We start from the raw sequence: 16,368 nt of genomic DNA, 5'->3' as shown, positions 1-16,368 counted from the left end.
TCAATTCACTAATTGATAATTGGTATCTTTCAAAGAGAAGGTATAATCATTAGAAGATTTTATCTTTTGAATAGGTAAGATGGAATTACTCCCCCTTAAATAAATCCTCACAAAATGAAAGATAAAATCAAGAATAAATGAAAACCTCTCAAAAGCAAAATATACAATGAATAGGCTCAACAAGTTTTTGTAGAAGAACATGAGTATAACAAAGAAAAGTTGGATTTTTGCTCAAACTTTGTAAGCTTTTTTATTGTCTTTGTTTGAGTATATTTGAATTATATTTACTCTCTTATTGATTTGGAGATGTATGGAGCTGTTGGAGAGAGTTTCTACTGTTAGAGACATTAAATTTACGAATTTAATGTAGCTTGCAGGGTCATGTATCGAAACCATAAAAGGTACTTAAAGAAAAATATAATTGTTAGAGCTTCGTGAGTATCGGAACCAAGAAGAGAGGTTTTGGTACCTCATTAGCAAGTATCGATACTTATGAGAGTTAATATTGATACCGTGCTCCCTTATTTGGTAATTTTTGCCATTGGCTTGCCAAGTTTCAATGCATGTAAGGCATGTACCTTCAGGCAAGTATTAATACATTGACCCTTATTTTGTAATTTTGGTTATTGACTTACCATGTACCAATAGATCATATCTAGATAACGATACATAGCCTCAAATTTACTTTAAAAATCCTCAAAATATTTGTAGAAGGACTCAAAAAATTTTATAACAAGTCTAGGACATTTGAAAATTTGTTTTTGAATTTTATAACTCTTATGAATAATTTAAGTGTAGTCGAATTAAATTAAAAATATAATTAAAAAGTTATAATTATTTTATTATATCAAAACAATTAAAAATTAAAGTTAACAATCTTATCTTTTTATATAACAAAACATTAGAAAACTTTAATTTGAAAAAACTCCTCCTAATTAAATCAAATATTATTTTCAAATTGTACTCTCATATCTAAACACATCATCTAGGTTGACGGATAAAAGATCCCGTTGGGTCACCTTACTCATGCTCCCTTTACCATTACATGACTCCTCAAAACGAAATTAGTATGATTACTAATGCTCATAGTTACTGTCCAGGGTCAAATTGCTTGGCACGGTTGATCTTGATTATCACCCTTATCATTCCTTAACATGGCAAATGGTCGGCAATCCCTTGTATTCAATCAAATTCGAAGGCACCCTTTTATCCACTGTAGTGTTATAGTCAATTTTCACAACTTGTTCATGAAGTCATCTCACCCAAACTACAACATGGGAGGGGGTGTTGTTCTTTAGTAGAAAAATCCCAACTCCATAGGTGAACGGTGAAGTAACTCCCATAAATTATCCATGGTCCCTCCATAGGGAAGCTTTTGTCTAGATCAATTAATTCTCCTTATAAGTACAATCGACCTATCATTGCATCCCTATACTTTTTGTCAATCAAATTATGCGCTCGATTCAAGAACCGAGTGCTATTACCACCACACTCTTTTCCACGACGCACCACCAAAATCTTTGGATGACTGCTTCTCCATCTCGACATCCGTCATCATTCAATTAAATCCAACATCTTTCTCTTTTTATGCAGGCAGGGGTCTCAAATTTCCAGTGTTAATCATGTTTATTACAACTGTGGGTCCAAACTCCAAAATTGTGATGTTTGATTCCATTAAGCACTCGAAGAGTCATAGGCCCAAATTTAATAAATTGGGCAGCCCACTCTAATTCGGGCAGAAAATTCGGGTCGGTATCTAATACGGGTCTCCATTTAACCCCAAATTTCCCGCCCGCCGCCCACCCCTATTATTTTTACAGTGGAGGGAAAATCTAAAATCCCCACAAATTTCAACGTCAATGGCGAGAAGACGACTAAGACTGCACCGCTCCTCCGATGAAGAAGACGAAGAACCATCACCACCACAACAACAACTAGAAAACGAACCTCCAAATGAAAGCTCCGCCGTCACTAACCAGTCCGTGACTGTATCTCCTACTAACCCTAACCCCGACGAACCACTTCCAATCTCCGACGACGATTTCGTGGATGTCCATGAAAGTTTCACTCCTCCTTCTCCTCCTCCTCCTCCTCCGGCGGAGGAAATGGCTGCACCGGTTACATCAGTTGAAAGCTCTGGCTCTCCGATTGGGGACTTTCTTTTAAGAATGGGACTCAAATTAAGGAGAGAATGGCTGGATTCTTGCGTACAAGGACTAGAGAGCTCGGTCCCTAGTTTTTCGTTTCTCGATGTTTCTGCAAAAGCTAAGCTTTGCTTTCAACAATTCTTGTTTTCTGATATGAATTATTCCGGAGGCGGTATTCTTCCGTCAAATGTTGATTCAATGCACCTTGTTGATCTCAAAGGACCCTTTGTCTTGCAGGTTCGGTCATAAGGACACCAAATATTCAAAAATATTATATAAATGAATGCTTTGATGTTGCAAATCTTTGTTCATGTTGAATTTGTATCTTTCTAGGTTGATGAAATCGTAAATATCAGTTGTCCGCTCAAAGGAAGGTATCAGGAGACACCTTCTGGGATTAAGAGGTGCCTTAAGTTATCCATGACAGATGGTGTTCAACGTGTGTTTGGCATGGAAAACAGGCCTATTAAAGATCTTCAAGTTTTGGCTCCTGCTGGATTAAAGGTTCTTCTCTAGTGCTATTGCTGATTTTTGTGTGGTATTTCTAATAGGGAATGCTAGTTTCAATATTGATGATCTTATTATGCTTGAGATATGTTAAGAGTCCAACTTGAAAACAACTAATAATAAGCGGAGGGGCTTAACTAAAATTTAATACTTAAGAGATGTGGGATAATGCCACTTAAACACTCCCCCTCACGTGTAGCTCACATGGTCTATATGTGCACAACTTCATCAGGGTTCGTCAAGACCTCACATGAGGTTAGGTAGGAAAAAAACAACAGAACAAAACCAGGATTCTGATGCCATGTTAAACATCCTAGCTAAAACTAATCGGTAATAGGTGGAGGGGCTCAACTTCAATATAAGACCATGGGAAATCTAATACGTAACAGATTGAGACAATGTCACTTTACAAGATAAATCATATGGGTAAATAGTTCCCGTCCATAATATGTTTAGAGAGTCCCTTTCAGAAGGGTAACCAGCGGTTGCATGATCTTCACATGATTTGGATGCATGAATTTGAATCAATGACATTTTGACAGCTTTTGGTCTTAGTTTCTGACTTTTGACTTAACAATTTGGTCATATACGGATCTTTTAAAATCTTCTTCTATATTTACAGGGTGATGGTGTGTGACATTGGATATAAGTTGTTTGCATGGCTACTTGAAGACAAGCTATGCTGTCTCATCAATTCATGTCAAGAGAATATTACCTCTACTTCATAAATTGTAAAGGATCCATAAAAATTCCCATTTTCTAAGAAAGAGTTTCTTTTACATTGTTCTGCAACGTTTTTATCTTGATTTGTATGATGGGACATACCTTTAATTTTCAGTCGAATGATTCATTACTGTTTCTCGCAATGAGTTGCTGTCCAAACTGCTTAATTTGTTGGGCAAAGTCTCTTTTCCTTTTACTGTTAGTACAACACTTAGATTAGCCCTTATTTGGTTTGCCACTGAAACATTTATTCATGTCAACCCATAAACTAAAACCTATAAGTCCTATTGATCTCCAAAGCTTTGATGTACTCAGGTTATATCTTTTATTCTGTAGGTTGCTATCTGTAATGTACATATACGACATGGGCTTATTGTGCTGGTCCCTGAAAGTTTACAAATTCTAGGGGGAGTGGTTGAGGACTTAGAAGCAGCACGACAGCGTCTTGTTACTGAAGTAAACAAGCCACCTAGGGGTAAAAGGTATTATTGAATTCCAAGAATGTATCTACCATTTCGTTTCATGTGCATTACAAATGTTTTTATGTTATCATAATCAAAATCAAAAGATATTGGCCTTAAAGGTTGTACAGTAAGGAGTATTTAGTTTCTAGTTCAGAATTGTGTGTTTGTAGTTTAATGATTGCTATTTAAACTGTTTTGAAACTTGGAATGATCTTACAGATTATGAATGAATTGATGAGCCCCAAAAATTTACTTTGAATAATGAATGTTTCATTGTTGCGGGTCCTCTTTTCTCTCTATCTTATGCAGAACAAAGTCAGGAGTGGTTCCTCCTTTAGCAACTAGAGCAACTCTTGCTGCATGGCCACCAAATGGTGTTAATGCTGTTGAGCCAACTAACAATTTAATATCTCAAAATTCAGCTCCTCTTCGGGCAGATGAAAGAGGTTGTTTATTATTTGTTTGTTTTTTAAATCAAATGCAACGGGTTGACTTTCCAAAGTAAAAAAGAAAAAAAATGAGTACACAAAAAGTTGGTTGCATGCTGTTTATGTTTGTTATAAATGTAATTTTGAGGGGAGATGTTGATCAATGCCTTTTTATGTATAGTAATATTTGAGAAGTCCTATAGAGCAGAAAATAAGATGGAAAATAGTGGGATAAAAAGAGGATCTTTCCCTCTTAGTTTGCGTTCTTTCTGCCTGATCTTTGACAACCACAGGCAGCTTAAATATATTAACTCTTAAGAGTTAAGCATTTACTGCTTCACTTGAGTTTAAGAACTGGAGGTTGACATTTCTCGTTGAAGAAGCGAGAGACTTCTTTTGCTTGGACTTCTCTTAAATACTTTTAGTTGGTGATACACCCTAATTGTTTTGCACCTGTTGTTTCATCACTTACTTAAAATTATGAGTTACATGAATTAGTACGACGAAAGTTTGAAGGCACATGAAATTTTATATGGTGATTTGGCAAATTGAGGACCTATTTGATTGATTCTATGACAATTTCTTCTTTTCCGTATATCCATGCATTGCAGGTGCTACTTTGGTTTCATCTAGCACTGTTACTCTAAGAACTATAGAGAATCCTACTGTTCATGTGGGTGGGGCGAATGCTGTGCCTAATTCATCATCTGATGTTGCTTTGGATGTTGAGAGGATGCATATTGATAGTGTTCCCATTAGCAGAGAACATGCTGCATCAAACTCGAATTCAAGTATTGTTCCAGATGATGAGCTCATCCATATGGTTGATGTGGTTGAGCATCCTCTCATACTGTCTGGAGACCGAGAAGTACCCTTTACATACTTGGCTAGTTTGTCAGCCAAGTGGGCTGCCATTAAAGATAAAGCTACACATGTACAGGGAAAAATTAAGGTATCCGTAGTTTCCTATTTCTAATACTTTTCAATCTTTGATGACTTATATTTTAGCATTCAAGATTTGTCTAGCGATTTTAAAATGGATAACCCAGGATTAGTTTAGAATCGCCTTGCATCATATTTTTAGTTGGTTTCTAATATCTTATCTTTCTGAAATTTTTCTTAATTTTATGAAATATTTTTGTAGTGCTTTTTGACTGGTGTCAAGGGATTCCGGTATAAGCAAAGGACAACTTACGAGCTGCTGTGTTATGTTGATGATGGCAGTCTCATCTCCGAGATCCTTATTGATCACAATGTAAGTTTATGCTGAAGCAACACAACCTGGATTTTGTAAAGCAAATAGGAGAAACATGAATTTTCTCTTTTACTCTCAATATTGACTTGCTAATTTGCATCAACCCTCAATGTTCTCTCTCTTTCTAAAAACCTTTTTGTAGGTCTTATGCCTTTTTACCTGCAATGCTATGATTTTACTGCAACTTGAGAACTTAAATATGGTGGTATTTCTGAATTCCAGGTTGTGCAGAAAGGAATAGGTCATTCTCCCCAGGAGGTCACTTCTGCTCTTTCTTCTTCAGACAAACAAAAAGTTAGTGGTATGAAGGAGATTATGAGGCAGTTTCAGGCATTTTTAGCACATTTTGAGGTAAAGCTTGCCAATCTTCAACTTTTTATCAACAATTATTAGTTTTACTCATTTGTCTGTAATTGATCTGAGTCGAGCTAAAACAGCAAGAAACTAGAGCTTGATCAGGAATTTGCTGCTGAAACTCGGTTCGCTCAATTGAATATTATTATGGAAGCTCGAGCAAAGCTCGAAGTAAAATTAAACTATTTGAGCTTGGGTAGATTAAGCTCATTCACATGATTAATTTACTCTAGCTCAAGTTTGAACTTGTTTTATATACAGAAATATTATAGTTTAACAACAAAATTTAGGATTCGAGGTTTTAGTGCGTTCATATACATTAAGGGTATAGTAGTTAATAGTTTAAATATTATAACTAAAAAAACTCGTTTAAGCTTGTGAGTTGCTCAAATTGAACATTAAGATGCTTGATCGCGAGCACAAATGTCTTATTTACACCCTAGCTCTTGTAAATGATTGGTTTTATTGTTGGGTACTTCTATCATTATGTGCAAAAATGTTATTCTCCAGGGAATGATGCTTGTAGAAATAAACAAAACATCATCTCTTCCAATTGCCAAGGAGATGACCCAAGGCTGTTCTGCATCTGATGCACGGTTGCTTCTTAGAAGATTGAAGCCTCCTCCTCCTCGAACACCAGAGCACCGGTCATCGGATCCCATTGAGATATCCCCTTAATTGCCTGCATGTTACAACTACAACTGGTTTTCGAATTTCGTAATGGAATCCATGATCCTTTGTTTTGCATAAAAACCAAGGATCCATGGAGCTTCACTTCATTGCAACGGCAAACATGAAAGAAACAAGGCATGTATTTACATGGATCCATTGACTTCAATTTTGAGAAGAAAACTGGTTAGAAGAACAAAGACAGCTGCTAATTGATTTCAAATGTATAGATTGTATGATTTAACTTATGGAAAAACAGAAACTTCTATTTAAATTAAGTTCTTTATATATTCGACATCAAGGGAGAAGAAGCTGCTTGATTTCATTAACTACGTCGAGTATCTTCTTGCTAGGTGAATCCCTGTAAGAAGATCCAGGCCCTAATATCATGAACCGGTTCCACCCATCCATAATCTCAGGGCAAAAGACCTTCCAAAGTATGGTGGTCTCCATCCACGACGGCACCGTCAAGTATCTGTCCCCACGCCTGGCGCTTTCAACTATTGCCTTTGCACATTTCTCTACCGACTCTACTGGCATCAAACTCACCTGGACCTGCCACAAATTCATACAAACCCGTTACATTATAAATCCGAGTTCCAATGCAATTGAGAAACAACAATATTATTTGAACCAGATTGGACCAAAAAGTTGAACTAGTTAGACTTAGGAATTAGTATAAACCAATTGCGTTGAGCCAACTTTATTATTTTTTTGAACTTCTAATAAATTTTATCAAACTGGTTGAATCGTTTGCATTGACAAACCTCTAGTCGATCTAGTTCAACCAACGATCTGATTTGAAAAAAAACATTAAGAAAGAAAATGAAAATTCCATTGCTTCATAAAATAAAGTGAATCTACACTTAAACCACTAATTAAATTAATATCGTGAGTTAATCGAATAACAATTAAAAAATAAAAATATTCATTGATAAAGTAAAATGAATATATATTTACTATAAATCACTGACTTGAGTTAATGTCATGGTTAATTAAGTACCAATTTAATTGAAAAAGACTAAAATTATTTTGAAATGATTTTATATATTTGATCTATAGAATGAATGTCATGAGTTAATAAATATTTAATTTAATTAAAAATAAAAATACCCTCACTTATTAGAGTATTATTTAGAAAGTATTTTTGTGTTTTATATAAAAAATAGAAAAATATAATTGAAGGCATGCATTTTTGGTTTTCCACATTGACTCATTACTATTAATCTCATTTGTTTTTAGGTCTCACAATAAAGTGTATATTATTTAAGAACCATTTTAGTATCATATTGACCAAAAACGAGAAAGATCTAAGTTCAAGTTACTTACATCTCTCATTTCTCGATCAACTTCCAATCTGCCTTCCTTTGATAGGAATTTGCCTTCGGTCATCTCGGTATCAATAAATCCGGGCGTCACGATTGTGACTCCGATTTGAGTCCCAAATTCAATCCTCAATGTCTCGTAAAAGCTTATCAGTGCAGCTTTGCTTGCCTTGAATTATTGCATCAACTTCATTATTAGAATTGCTCAAAGTTCATATATAACAGTAATGATGATGAGATATCTTACATTGTAGAAGGCAGTTCTGGGTGCAAATACCCATCCAGCACATGATGATATCACTATTATCTTCCCTTTGCTCTTCTTTAGGTGTTGCTGTGCAAAATAACTGCTGTATACTGAACCCCAGAAGTTTATGTCCTGAGATAAGTTAATATTTAGTCCCTAAACTAAGTAACTTTCTCATCTTGCTACTTAAATTTCTTGTCAACATTAATCCCTAAACTTTGACAATCTTTCCCGATTTTAATCCATACTATGATATTGTACAATATCATCACCTAAAACCTTTTTTTTTTTTTTGAATAGTGTCACTTCTTCATGAAAACCGAAAACGATTGTCAAGTCTAAAGGCAAATATTATTTTTTCCCTAATTTAATCTTTAATCAATTTCATCCATTCATGTTGAATATTTAAAGCCAAATGATTGATTACTATAGCTGGTGAAGCCTTAGTGATATCATCATAATCTTCAAACAAGCAGACCGGAGCAACTCCAGCATTGGCGACCAAATGATCCACTGTTATCAACATTATTAAAAAAACATCACCAAATTAAGAATCCCAAGAGAAGTATAAAATCCGCAAAATATCATGAAAAAGCCTTTATATTACAAGTCAAAATACATTTTTTCCTTTACTAAAATAGACATTTTTTATTTTATTAAAAGACAAATTAATTCTTATATATTTGATAAAAATTTTAAAAGAAGTATTCATTTTACCGTTAATGAATGACAAAATAATAGATAATTACTTACAAAATAAAAGTATCATAGAAACCCTTGTACTAAGAGTGTACTAAAAAATAATAAATTAATCCTAATCCTTTTTTCTAAAATTCTTCTATTTATATTGTTAAAAAGCTGATACAATTGATAATGATATGCAAAAATATTTGACCAGTAAAAATAAATAAAATTTTAATAAAATCATCTGTTTACTTTTTTCATCTAAAATAAAGAAATTAACTAATTTACCTCATAAAATACAATACGCCTCCTATAATTTAAGAACTTATGACCAGAAATTAAAATTTAATAGGAGTATTTTTGTTGTTTGAGTAGATGAACGATCAGTTTAATAGGGACTAATTTGGCTTTTTTGAGTAAAGAAGCAAATAAGGACCTCCATGTTACATCATGAGGTGGTACAGTGCTTCTTACATTGTCCAAAGTGGTTCACAGTGGCATCAATAAGCCGCTTACAGTCATCAATGTTAGAGACATCTCCAAGTATGTAAACAGTTTCAGGTGACCCAATTATCTCACACACATCCGCTACTTCTTGCAGACGTTGATTTCTCCGTGCAACGAGTGCTAATCGAGCTCCTCTCCTTGCATACTCATATGCCAAATGCTTCAACAAAAAACCCCAACAATAATTAGTCCAATAATGAATAATCATATATATGTATGTATTTAGGGATTGGTTTAGTTCAAACCTCGCCAATGCCGGAAGATGCTCCGGTAATAAGCACAACTTTTCCGGTCAAATTTTCTTTGAATAAGGTTCTGACAGTGGAGATAAGGGAGTTGAGAAAACGATATTGGTGAAGGAAGAAGAGAGCAAGAAGGGATATAGTAATCACGATAACATTCATCAACTTATCGGCCAAATCCATGGCTTCTTTCGGAAATATTATTCTTTGAGATGGAAGCCAGTTTCTCAAGATTTGTAGAACAAGTGAAATTTCATGGCTTTCAAGGTCTACAACTTTTCGCAACGTAGCAGTTTTGCATGTAGGGAATTCGACACGTACCTCCGTTTTTTTTTAATGTTTTATTTCATTGCGGGTTTGGGTATTAGGGTTGTAATTGAAATCAGCAGAGCCCGAATTCTGTTAATTTCCACCTTGAATTTGAAGATGTTATAATTAATTTAAATTTAACAAAAAAATAGATTTAAAATTTAAAATTTAAAATTAGAGTGATTAAATTCTTAAAATACAAATACATGGATTAAATTCCTAATTTTCAAGAAGTATATGGATTATACGTATATTTTAAACTACCAATTTTTGTACCGAAGCTCCAATTCGAGCTCGACTTGATAATTAAACTTAGGGTTAATAATATATATTAAGGGTAACATTGTAATTTAATAATATAAAATATGAAAAGTTCAATAAGACTCAAGAGCCATTTGGTTAAGTATTACTAAGCTCAAATTAAGATTGACCAATAACTTGACTCAATAATTACCGAATCAAGTTCAAATTTTTTCTAATCAAATTCGAATAGCTTTGAACATCAATATCTCATTTACACCCCTAGATAATATTAGATAAGACTATATTATTAATTAACAATATGTTAAAATTCGAGTTAAAAAATATCAAAAGAGTCCTTAAATTTTATCCTTTTTTGTAATATATTTTGTTTGGGCATCATTTTATTTGGTTTTTTTTCGTTTTGGTATCCTTTGATTTGTCTTGTTTGATTTATTTTTCAAATTCCTTACTTTTGTTTTTAAGTTTAGTGATAATGAAAATTTTAGTTTTTAATGTTTATATTTTTAATTTGATCTTTACTCTTCTTTTGAGTTAAATTTAATTCTTAATTTTTAAAAGAGTCGAATTTAACAATCAACTTTTGAAAAAGAGTCAAATTATTTTTTAATGACAATAATGATTAAAAATATTAAAATTTTAAACATGATAGCCCATATAACAATTCACATGTACTCCATACTATTTTTTTATTTCAAGATATTTTATAAATTTTAAATTATTTGATAACTTGATAGTGCCATGTTAGTATGAACTATAAGGAAATTAAAATATTGATTACTATGCCAACATTGTTAAAAATTAATGTTTTAATCAACATTTTTATTAAAAAGTAATTTTATCTTTTAAAGAATTAATAATTAAATTTAACTTAAAAATTTTAATTAACAAAAATATGAAGGTTGAGCTAAATTTATAATTATGTGTTAATTTTATTTTTTTAAATATGGAGATCTCCACCCTCACCACCACAACACAATCATATCTGTTGAAACCATTTTTAAAAAAACAAGGATCGACTTTATATTTTGAAAAGAAAACGAAAATTGGGAGTCGCCACCAATCCTTTTTGTTTAGGTGTGATCGGATCACCTAGAAATTTGGTCATTTTAATAAAACATTTTGATTTACTAAAACAACGATTTTGGTCTACGAAATTTGAGTAAACGGGTTCGGGATTCGGTTACGTACGAGGAAGGATTAGCACCCTCGTAACGCCCAAAATTGGTACCTAATTGATTAATTAATGTCTTAATATAGAAATTTAAAAACTCGAAAAGAATTAAGAACACGATCCTTGTTTTATGTTGATCTATGCGAAGAATTTACTTGAGTAAATCGAAATGGATTCCAAAAACCTCCTTGTCCCGAAATAATAAAATGCTACATCCAGTACGTTGGATGCGACATTTCAGACCCTCGGGAATAAGTTGGTCTTTTGATTTTCAAAACTCACGTGTTTTAATTTTAAAAGGTTATTCGGTCATTTGGATCAAACAAGAAAAATCGAAACCCAGTACGTTAGGGCACAATCTCTCGAATTTCCAAATACAGAACATTGCCTTACTTTGAAAATTTTTTATTTCTTAAAAAAATTTATCAAACATAAATTTAAAACAACATGGGTTATTTTGAAGCATAATAAGAAGATAATCAATCATATTTAAACATAGTGCATATGGTAATAATAATACATTAATACAAAAATAATTATATGAGTCAAGTATATATGATAAATAAATGAACGTTATAACAGCACTAATGTACTATAACAATAGCAATGTTAGCCAACTAATCCTAACAATAAAACATACAAAATGAATGAATAATAGCAATGGAAATATTAACAAAATAATAGACAAATAAAAATATAAATATAAGAAAAAGGTTTGTAAAAATATTGGCGCTAAAACATAAATAAAATTGATGGCCCGATTTATATTAAAGCATATATAAATGAATGTGATAATAATAATAATAATTCATAATAATGGTAGGAATAATATATACATGTATATATATAAGTAAAAAATGTCTAATTTTAATGACATGAAACAGGTGATAAACAAATAGATGAATAAATTAATAATAATAGAATAATAATAGATAAAAGATAATAATAATAACAAAGGCGTAAATAAAATAATATATATATATATATATATATATATATATATAGCAAACAAACGAACAAACAAATGAAATGAATATATAAGCAAGGAAATAAATAAACAAATAAAGAATAAAATAAAATCCTTGAAGGGCTGAAATTCAAATAAATAAAGAACCAAATCGGGATTAAAATGAAATTTCGAAATCTAAATTATAATAAACAGATAATATAAAAAATAAGGACTAATTCAAGACTAAAATGAAATTAACAGGGGTGAACTGCAAAATAAAAATAAACAAATGAATAAATAAATAAAGGATCAAACGCGAACGCGCGAGAAATTGGAGGCATCAAAAGGGAAATTACTCCCTGATCCTTCCAAACGTAACGTTCCAGGAAGCCTCAAAAAATGGAGGATCAAAATGAAAATATAATAAAATCTAATGGTAAAAACTAAAAAAAGAAAGGAACAAGATTGAAGCACGCCGAAAAGAGGAGGGACTAAAAGGGTAAATATACCCTTAGTCCAAAACACGCGGATCCTCTATAAGATCCGGGTCGGTTCGCGCGGATTCCCCCTGAATGACGCCGTTTTGAGGCGTGTGGGGGAACAGCAAAACATTGTCGTTTTGCATGGCTATTAAAGCCCTTTTTTTTCTTAAAAATTTTCATTTTCTTTCTCTTTTCAAAAACAAAGAGCAGCCCCCTGTTTATGCTCTGCTAGGGTTTATACACCCATCATTGCCGCCGCCGTGAAGCCACCGTAGTTGGTGATCGGGGTCGTGCAACAGGGAATTTTTGAGTTTTGGGCCTACAAAATTTAGACCATTTACATGTTAATAAATCTTAGATTTTTACTCATTTAGTTTATTTTTATAAATCGGACCAAGCCGAAATTAGGCTATTACAATATCTACTATTAACCCACCATTCACCAACCCCAAACAGCCAAGTAAGCACTCTCACTCCACAAACCTTCATTTTTCAAAAGCTTTATTCATTATTTAGCTTCTGAATTATATTGGTTTCTTATTTTAGTATTCAAGTATCAAAACAGAAGTGAATATATAGTTGAAAAGCTTGGCCCTTCTTTCTGATTTGGTGGATGAGAAAATCAAGGAAAATGAAAGGAAACTCTGGGATTTCAGGAAAATTCTATTTATTGAACACTGAGATTTATTATATGCATGCAATTTGAGAGCTAACAAACCATAAATTACACTGATATTTGAATCATTCAAATGGGATACGGGGAGAGGGACGGTGGGGGGAGAGGCTCGAGCAGGGAAGGTTTTTATTTTATTTTTGAAAATATTAATGTATTTTTATATTTTTTTTGAATTTTTTAGAATTTTGATTAAATTGAGAATATTTGTAAATTTTGAGAGTTAATTTTTAAAATTACTACTAAATCGATATAATATGTAAAAATTGAAAGCTAAATTTGTTATTATACTTATTTTTTTAATTGTCACGTCAACTTGATGTCTGTGACTTTAACAAGAGTGATCAAAATGTCAGCACTATGTAATGTAGATACTTAAATTGCAAATATTTTTATTTTGAGTGCCTAAAATGAAATTTTTTATAGTTAAAAGAGAATATCTATATAATTTACCCTATAATTAATTTGTTAATTTGTTTCAAAAGAAAATTAAATATCTACAATCATAAAAACTTTTATCTTTAATTCGAAATTTATAAACTTATGTATTCAAAAATAATGATTTATTTGATACATTGTAGTAAACTTTTGTAGTAAAATATTATAAAATTATTAAAATATATTATCTTTTGTTAATTTATTTATTTTATCAATATTCTATAATCTGTGTATGGTATATTTTATAAAAATAAAACAAACTTAATAGTTGCTCATTAATCCACAAGTACAACTCCATTAGGATTATTTCTTCACTAGAAACTAACTTTATTTGGATTTTTTTTTAATCATTTTTGTCGTAACCATTTTTTTGAAAAAAAAACGGGTATCGACTTGGAGAAAAACGAAAACGGGAGTCGCCACCAATCTTTTTAGGTGTGATTGGATCACCTTGTAAAAGTGGTTGTTTTTAATAAATGGTTTGATTTATTTAAACAACAATTTTGGTCCACGTAAATCAAGAAAACAGGTTCGGGAGTCGGTTACGCACAGGGAAGGATTAGCACTCTTGTAACGCCCAAAAATTGGTACCTAGTTGATTAATTAGTGTCTTAGTGTCGAAAATTGAAAACTTGAAAGACTTTGAAATACGATCCCTCTTTAAAAAATGCTCAAATGTTAAAGACCTTCTCGTCTCAAAATATAAAATGTCACATCCAGTAAGTTAGGACACGACATCTTGAATTTTCGAGAGCGAGCTCGCCTCTTAAAGTTTGCGTATTTTAACTTATTAAAAGGATATTCGTTTGTTTAGAGTAAACGAGAGAAATCGAAACCCAGTGAGTTAGGGCACGTTTTCTCGAATTCTCAAACACCGAACATTGCCTTTATTTTCGAAGAATCTTATTTCGAGGTAACAAAATGTCATACCCGGTAAGTTAGGGCACAACACCTCGTATCTCCGAGAATAAACATTTTTCAAAACTCGTATCGCGATTTAAAAGAGTATTCCGTTATTTAGGTTAAAGGAGAAAAATTGAAACCCAGTAAGTTAGGGCACGATTGTCTCGAATTACCAAATACAGAATATCACTTTTATGAAAGAATTATTTTAAGGCGTCGAGTAAAAAACATAATGTGATTTATAGTAAAACATAAAAGCAAATTACGGTACTAATACGTAATAATAAGCGCGACAGTGTCAAACATAGTAATACGAGCAATTATGAAAGGTGAAACAATAGCAAGGCTAATAAACAAAAGCATGAGAAAAATGAAATGATCGAATATATAAGTAAATTATCGAAAATAAAAAATGAATAAAACATGGAACAACAAATGGCAATGATAACGAAAACGATAACAATAATAACATAAATAATAGTATAAAGCGATAATAATACATATAGTATTAAACATGATAATAATAGCAATAATGTAAACATGGAACATATATATGTAAAATACGTAGTATTAGATTAAAATAAAAATATAATATTTTTGAAAACAATGATAATATATACAAGAGTAACTTAATAATAACGATACATAAATACGTACATGTACGTATTGAAATATATATGTAATAATAGAAATAATAATAAGAATATCGTGGTATTAAAATATATGTACATGATATAGTTTTAAGAATATACACAACATGCATGGTATTAAAATGGTATTAAAAAACATAATACATACATATAAGTATTGATAAAAAATGCTAATACTAATAATAATGGTCATAGTAATTACAATAAGGATGATAATTGTAGCGACGTAAAAAAAAATTTTAGCTTAGCTTAGTCGCTAATTGTGGCGATTTATTGAAAAAAAGTTTGAAATTTGACGTTTGATTTTTGAAATAAACAGGGAGTCGCCACTGATCCTTTTTCCTAGGTGTGATCGGACACCTATTAGATCTCTTATTAAAACAAATAAAAGGCTAAGTTTAGGTCTACGTTAAAATCCAGAGAAAATTTAGGGTTCGGGAGTCGGTTATTCGCGAGGAAGGTATTAGCACCCTCGCGACGCCCAAAATTGGTATCTTATTAAACACATGTTGTCTTGATTTTCAAAAATACGAATTCAATTTGACATTTAAGTGTGATCCGATTGAAGGAAATGAGAAGTTGCAAGTTTTTTTGTTTTTTAGAAGGACGTCCCGTTTTTAACACGAGCCGATTAATTTCACCCAACATAGCGATGAAATCGATGACTTAATATTAAAATCGGTACATTGCCTTATTCTTAAAATTAAAATGTAAAAAGTTTTTAAAATGATAGTAAAAAATCCAAGAATATTATTGTCAAAAAATGTGAATAATGATGTGAATAATAAAATATATAAAATATAAAATATTAAAATATCAAAATATTAGAATAATAATAATTAATATTGACAAATAAAAATAAAATAGAAATAAAAAATGTACATAATATATATATTAGAAATAATAATGATGTTTAAAAATCAATACTATTAATAATACTACATCAATATGTACATATATAAAAAAATAAATACGTG

General features: G+C 31.7%; 2 protein-coding genes across 3 annotated transcripts; one reads left to right on the top strand and one right to left on the bottom strand.

Annotated features, from left to right (window-relative positions):
• Positions 1–1,732: 1,732 nt before the first annotated feature.
• LOC108459318 (recQ-mediated genome instability protein 1) lies at positions 1,733–7,076 on the top strand. Its single transcript, XM_017758677.2, has 8 exons — positions 1,733–2,384; positions 2,481–2,651; positions 3,714–3,859; positions 4,151–4,287; positions 4,881–5,221; positions 5,414–5,524; positions 5,747–5,875; positions 6,389–7,076. The coding sequence occupies exons 1-8, from the start codon at positions 1,860–1,862 to the stop codon at positions 6,554–6,556; spliced, it is 1,728 nt and encodes a 575-aa protein (XP_017614166.1). The 5' UTR covers positions 1,733–1,859; the 3' UTR covers positions 6,557–7,076.
• Positions 6,787–9,808, bottom strand: LOC108459329 (11-beta-hydroxysteroid dehydrogenase-like 6). Of its 2 annotated transcripts, XM_017758687.2 has the most exons (6): positions 9,556–9,808; positions 9,278–9,470; positions 8,547–8,632; positions 8,120–8,251; positions 7,877–8,041; positions 6,787–7,102 (listed from the first exon to the last, which is right to left on the bottom strand). In XM_017758687.2, the coding sequence occupies exons 1-6, from the start codon at positions 9,733–9,735 to the stop codon at positions 6,845–6,847; spliced, it is 1,014 nt and encodes a 337-aa protein (XP_017614176.1). In that variant the 5' UTR covers positions 9,736–9,808; the 3' UTR covers positions 6,787–6,844. The 2 variants fall into 2 exon arrangements, with proteins under 2 accessions (XP_017614176.1, XP_017614183.1); XM_017758694.2 differs by lacking the exon at positions 8,547–8,632 and having other exon boundaries at positions 9,387–9,470; positions 9,556–9,806.
• Between the last annotated feature and the right edge of the window lie 6,560 nt (positions 9,809–16,368).

This window comes from Gossypium arboreum, chromosome 7 (assembly GCF_025698485.1).
Source record: "Gossypium arboreum isolate Shixiya-1 chromosome 7, ASM2569848v2, whole genome shotgun sequence".
NCBI classification, from domain to species: Eukaryota; Viridiplantae; Streptophyta; class Magnoliopsida; order Malvales; family Malvaceae; genus Gossypium; species Gossypium arboreum.
Note: the sequence above shows the minus strand (reverse complement) of the source record. Positions and strands in the feature narration are given on the sequence as shown.

Excerpts from the sequence above, each read along its gene's own strand:
- LOC108459318 (XM_017758677.2), top strand. The coding sequence starts at position 1,860 with ATGGCGAGAAGACGACTAAGACTGCACCGCTCCTCCGATGAAGAAGAC. Across the intron at positions 3,860-4,150 it reads AAGCCACCTAGGGGTAAAAG|AACAAAGTCAGGAGTGGTTC; the intron begins GTATTATTGAAT and ends TATCTTATGCAG. Across the intron at positions 5,222-5,413 it reads ATGTACAGGGAAAAATTAAG|TGCTTTTTGACTGGTGTCAA; the intron begins GTATCCGTAGTT and ends ATATTTTTGTAG.
- LOC108459329 (XM_017758687.2), bottom strand. The coding sequence starts at position 9,735 with ATGGATTTGGCCGATAAGTTGATGAATGTTATCGTGATTACTATATCC. Across the intron at positions 9,471-9,555 it reads CATCTTCCGGCATTGGCGAG|CATTTGGCATATGAGTATGC; the intron begins GTTTGAACTAAA and ends TTTTTGTTGAAG. Across the intron at positions 8,042-8,119 it reads CCAGAACTGCCTTCTACAAT|GCAAGCAAAGCTGCACTGAT; the intron begins GTAAGATATCTC and ends CAATAATTCAAG.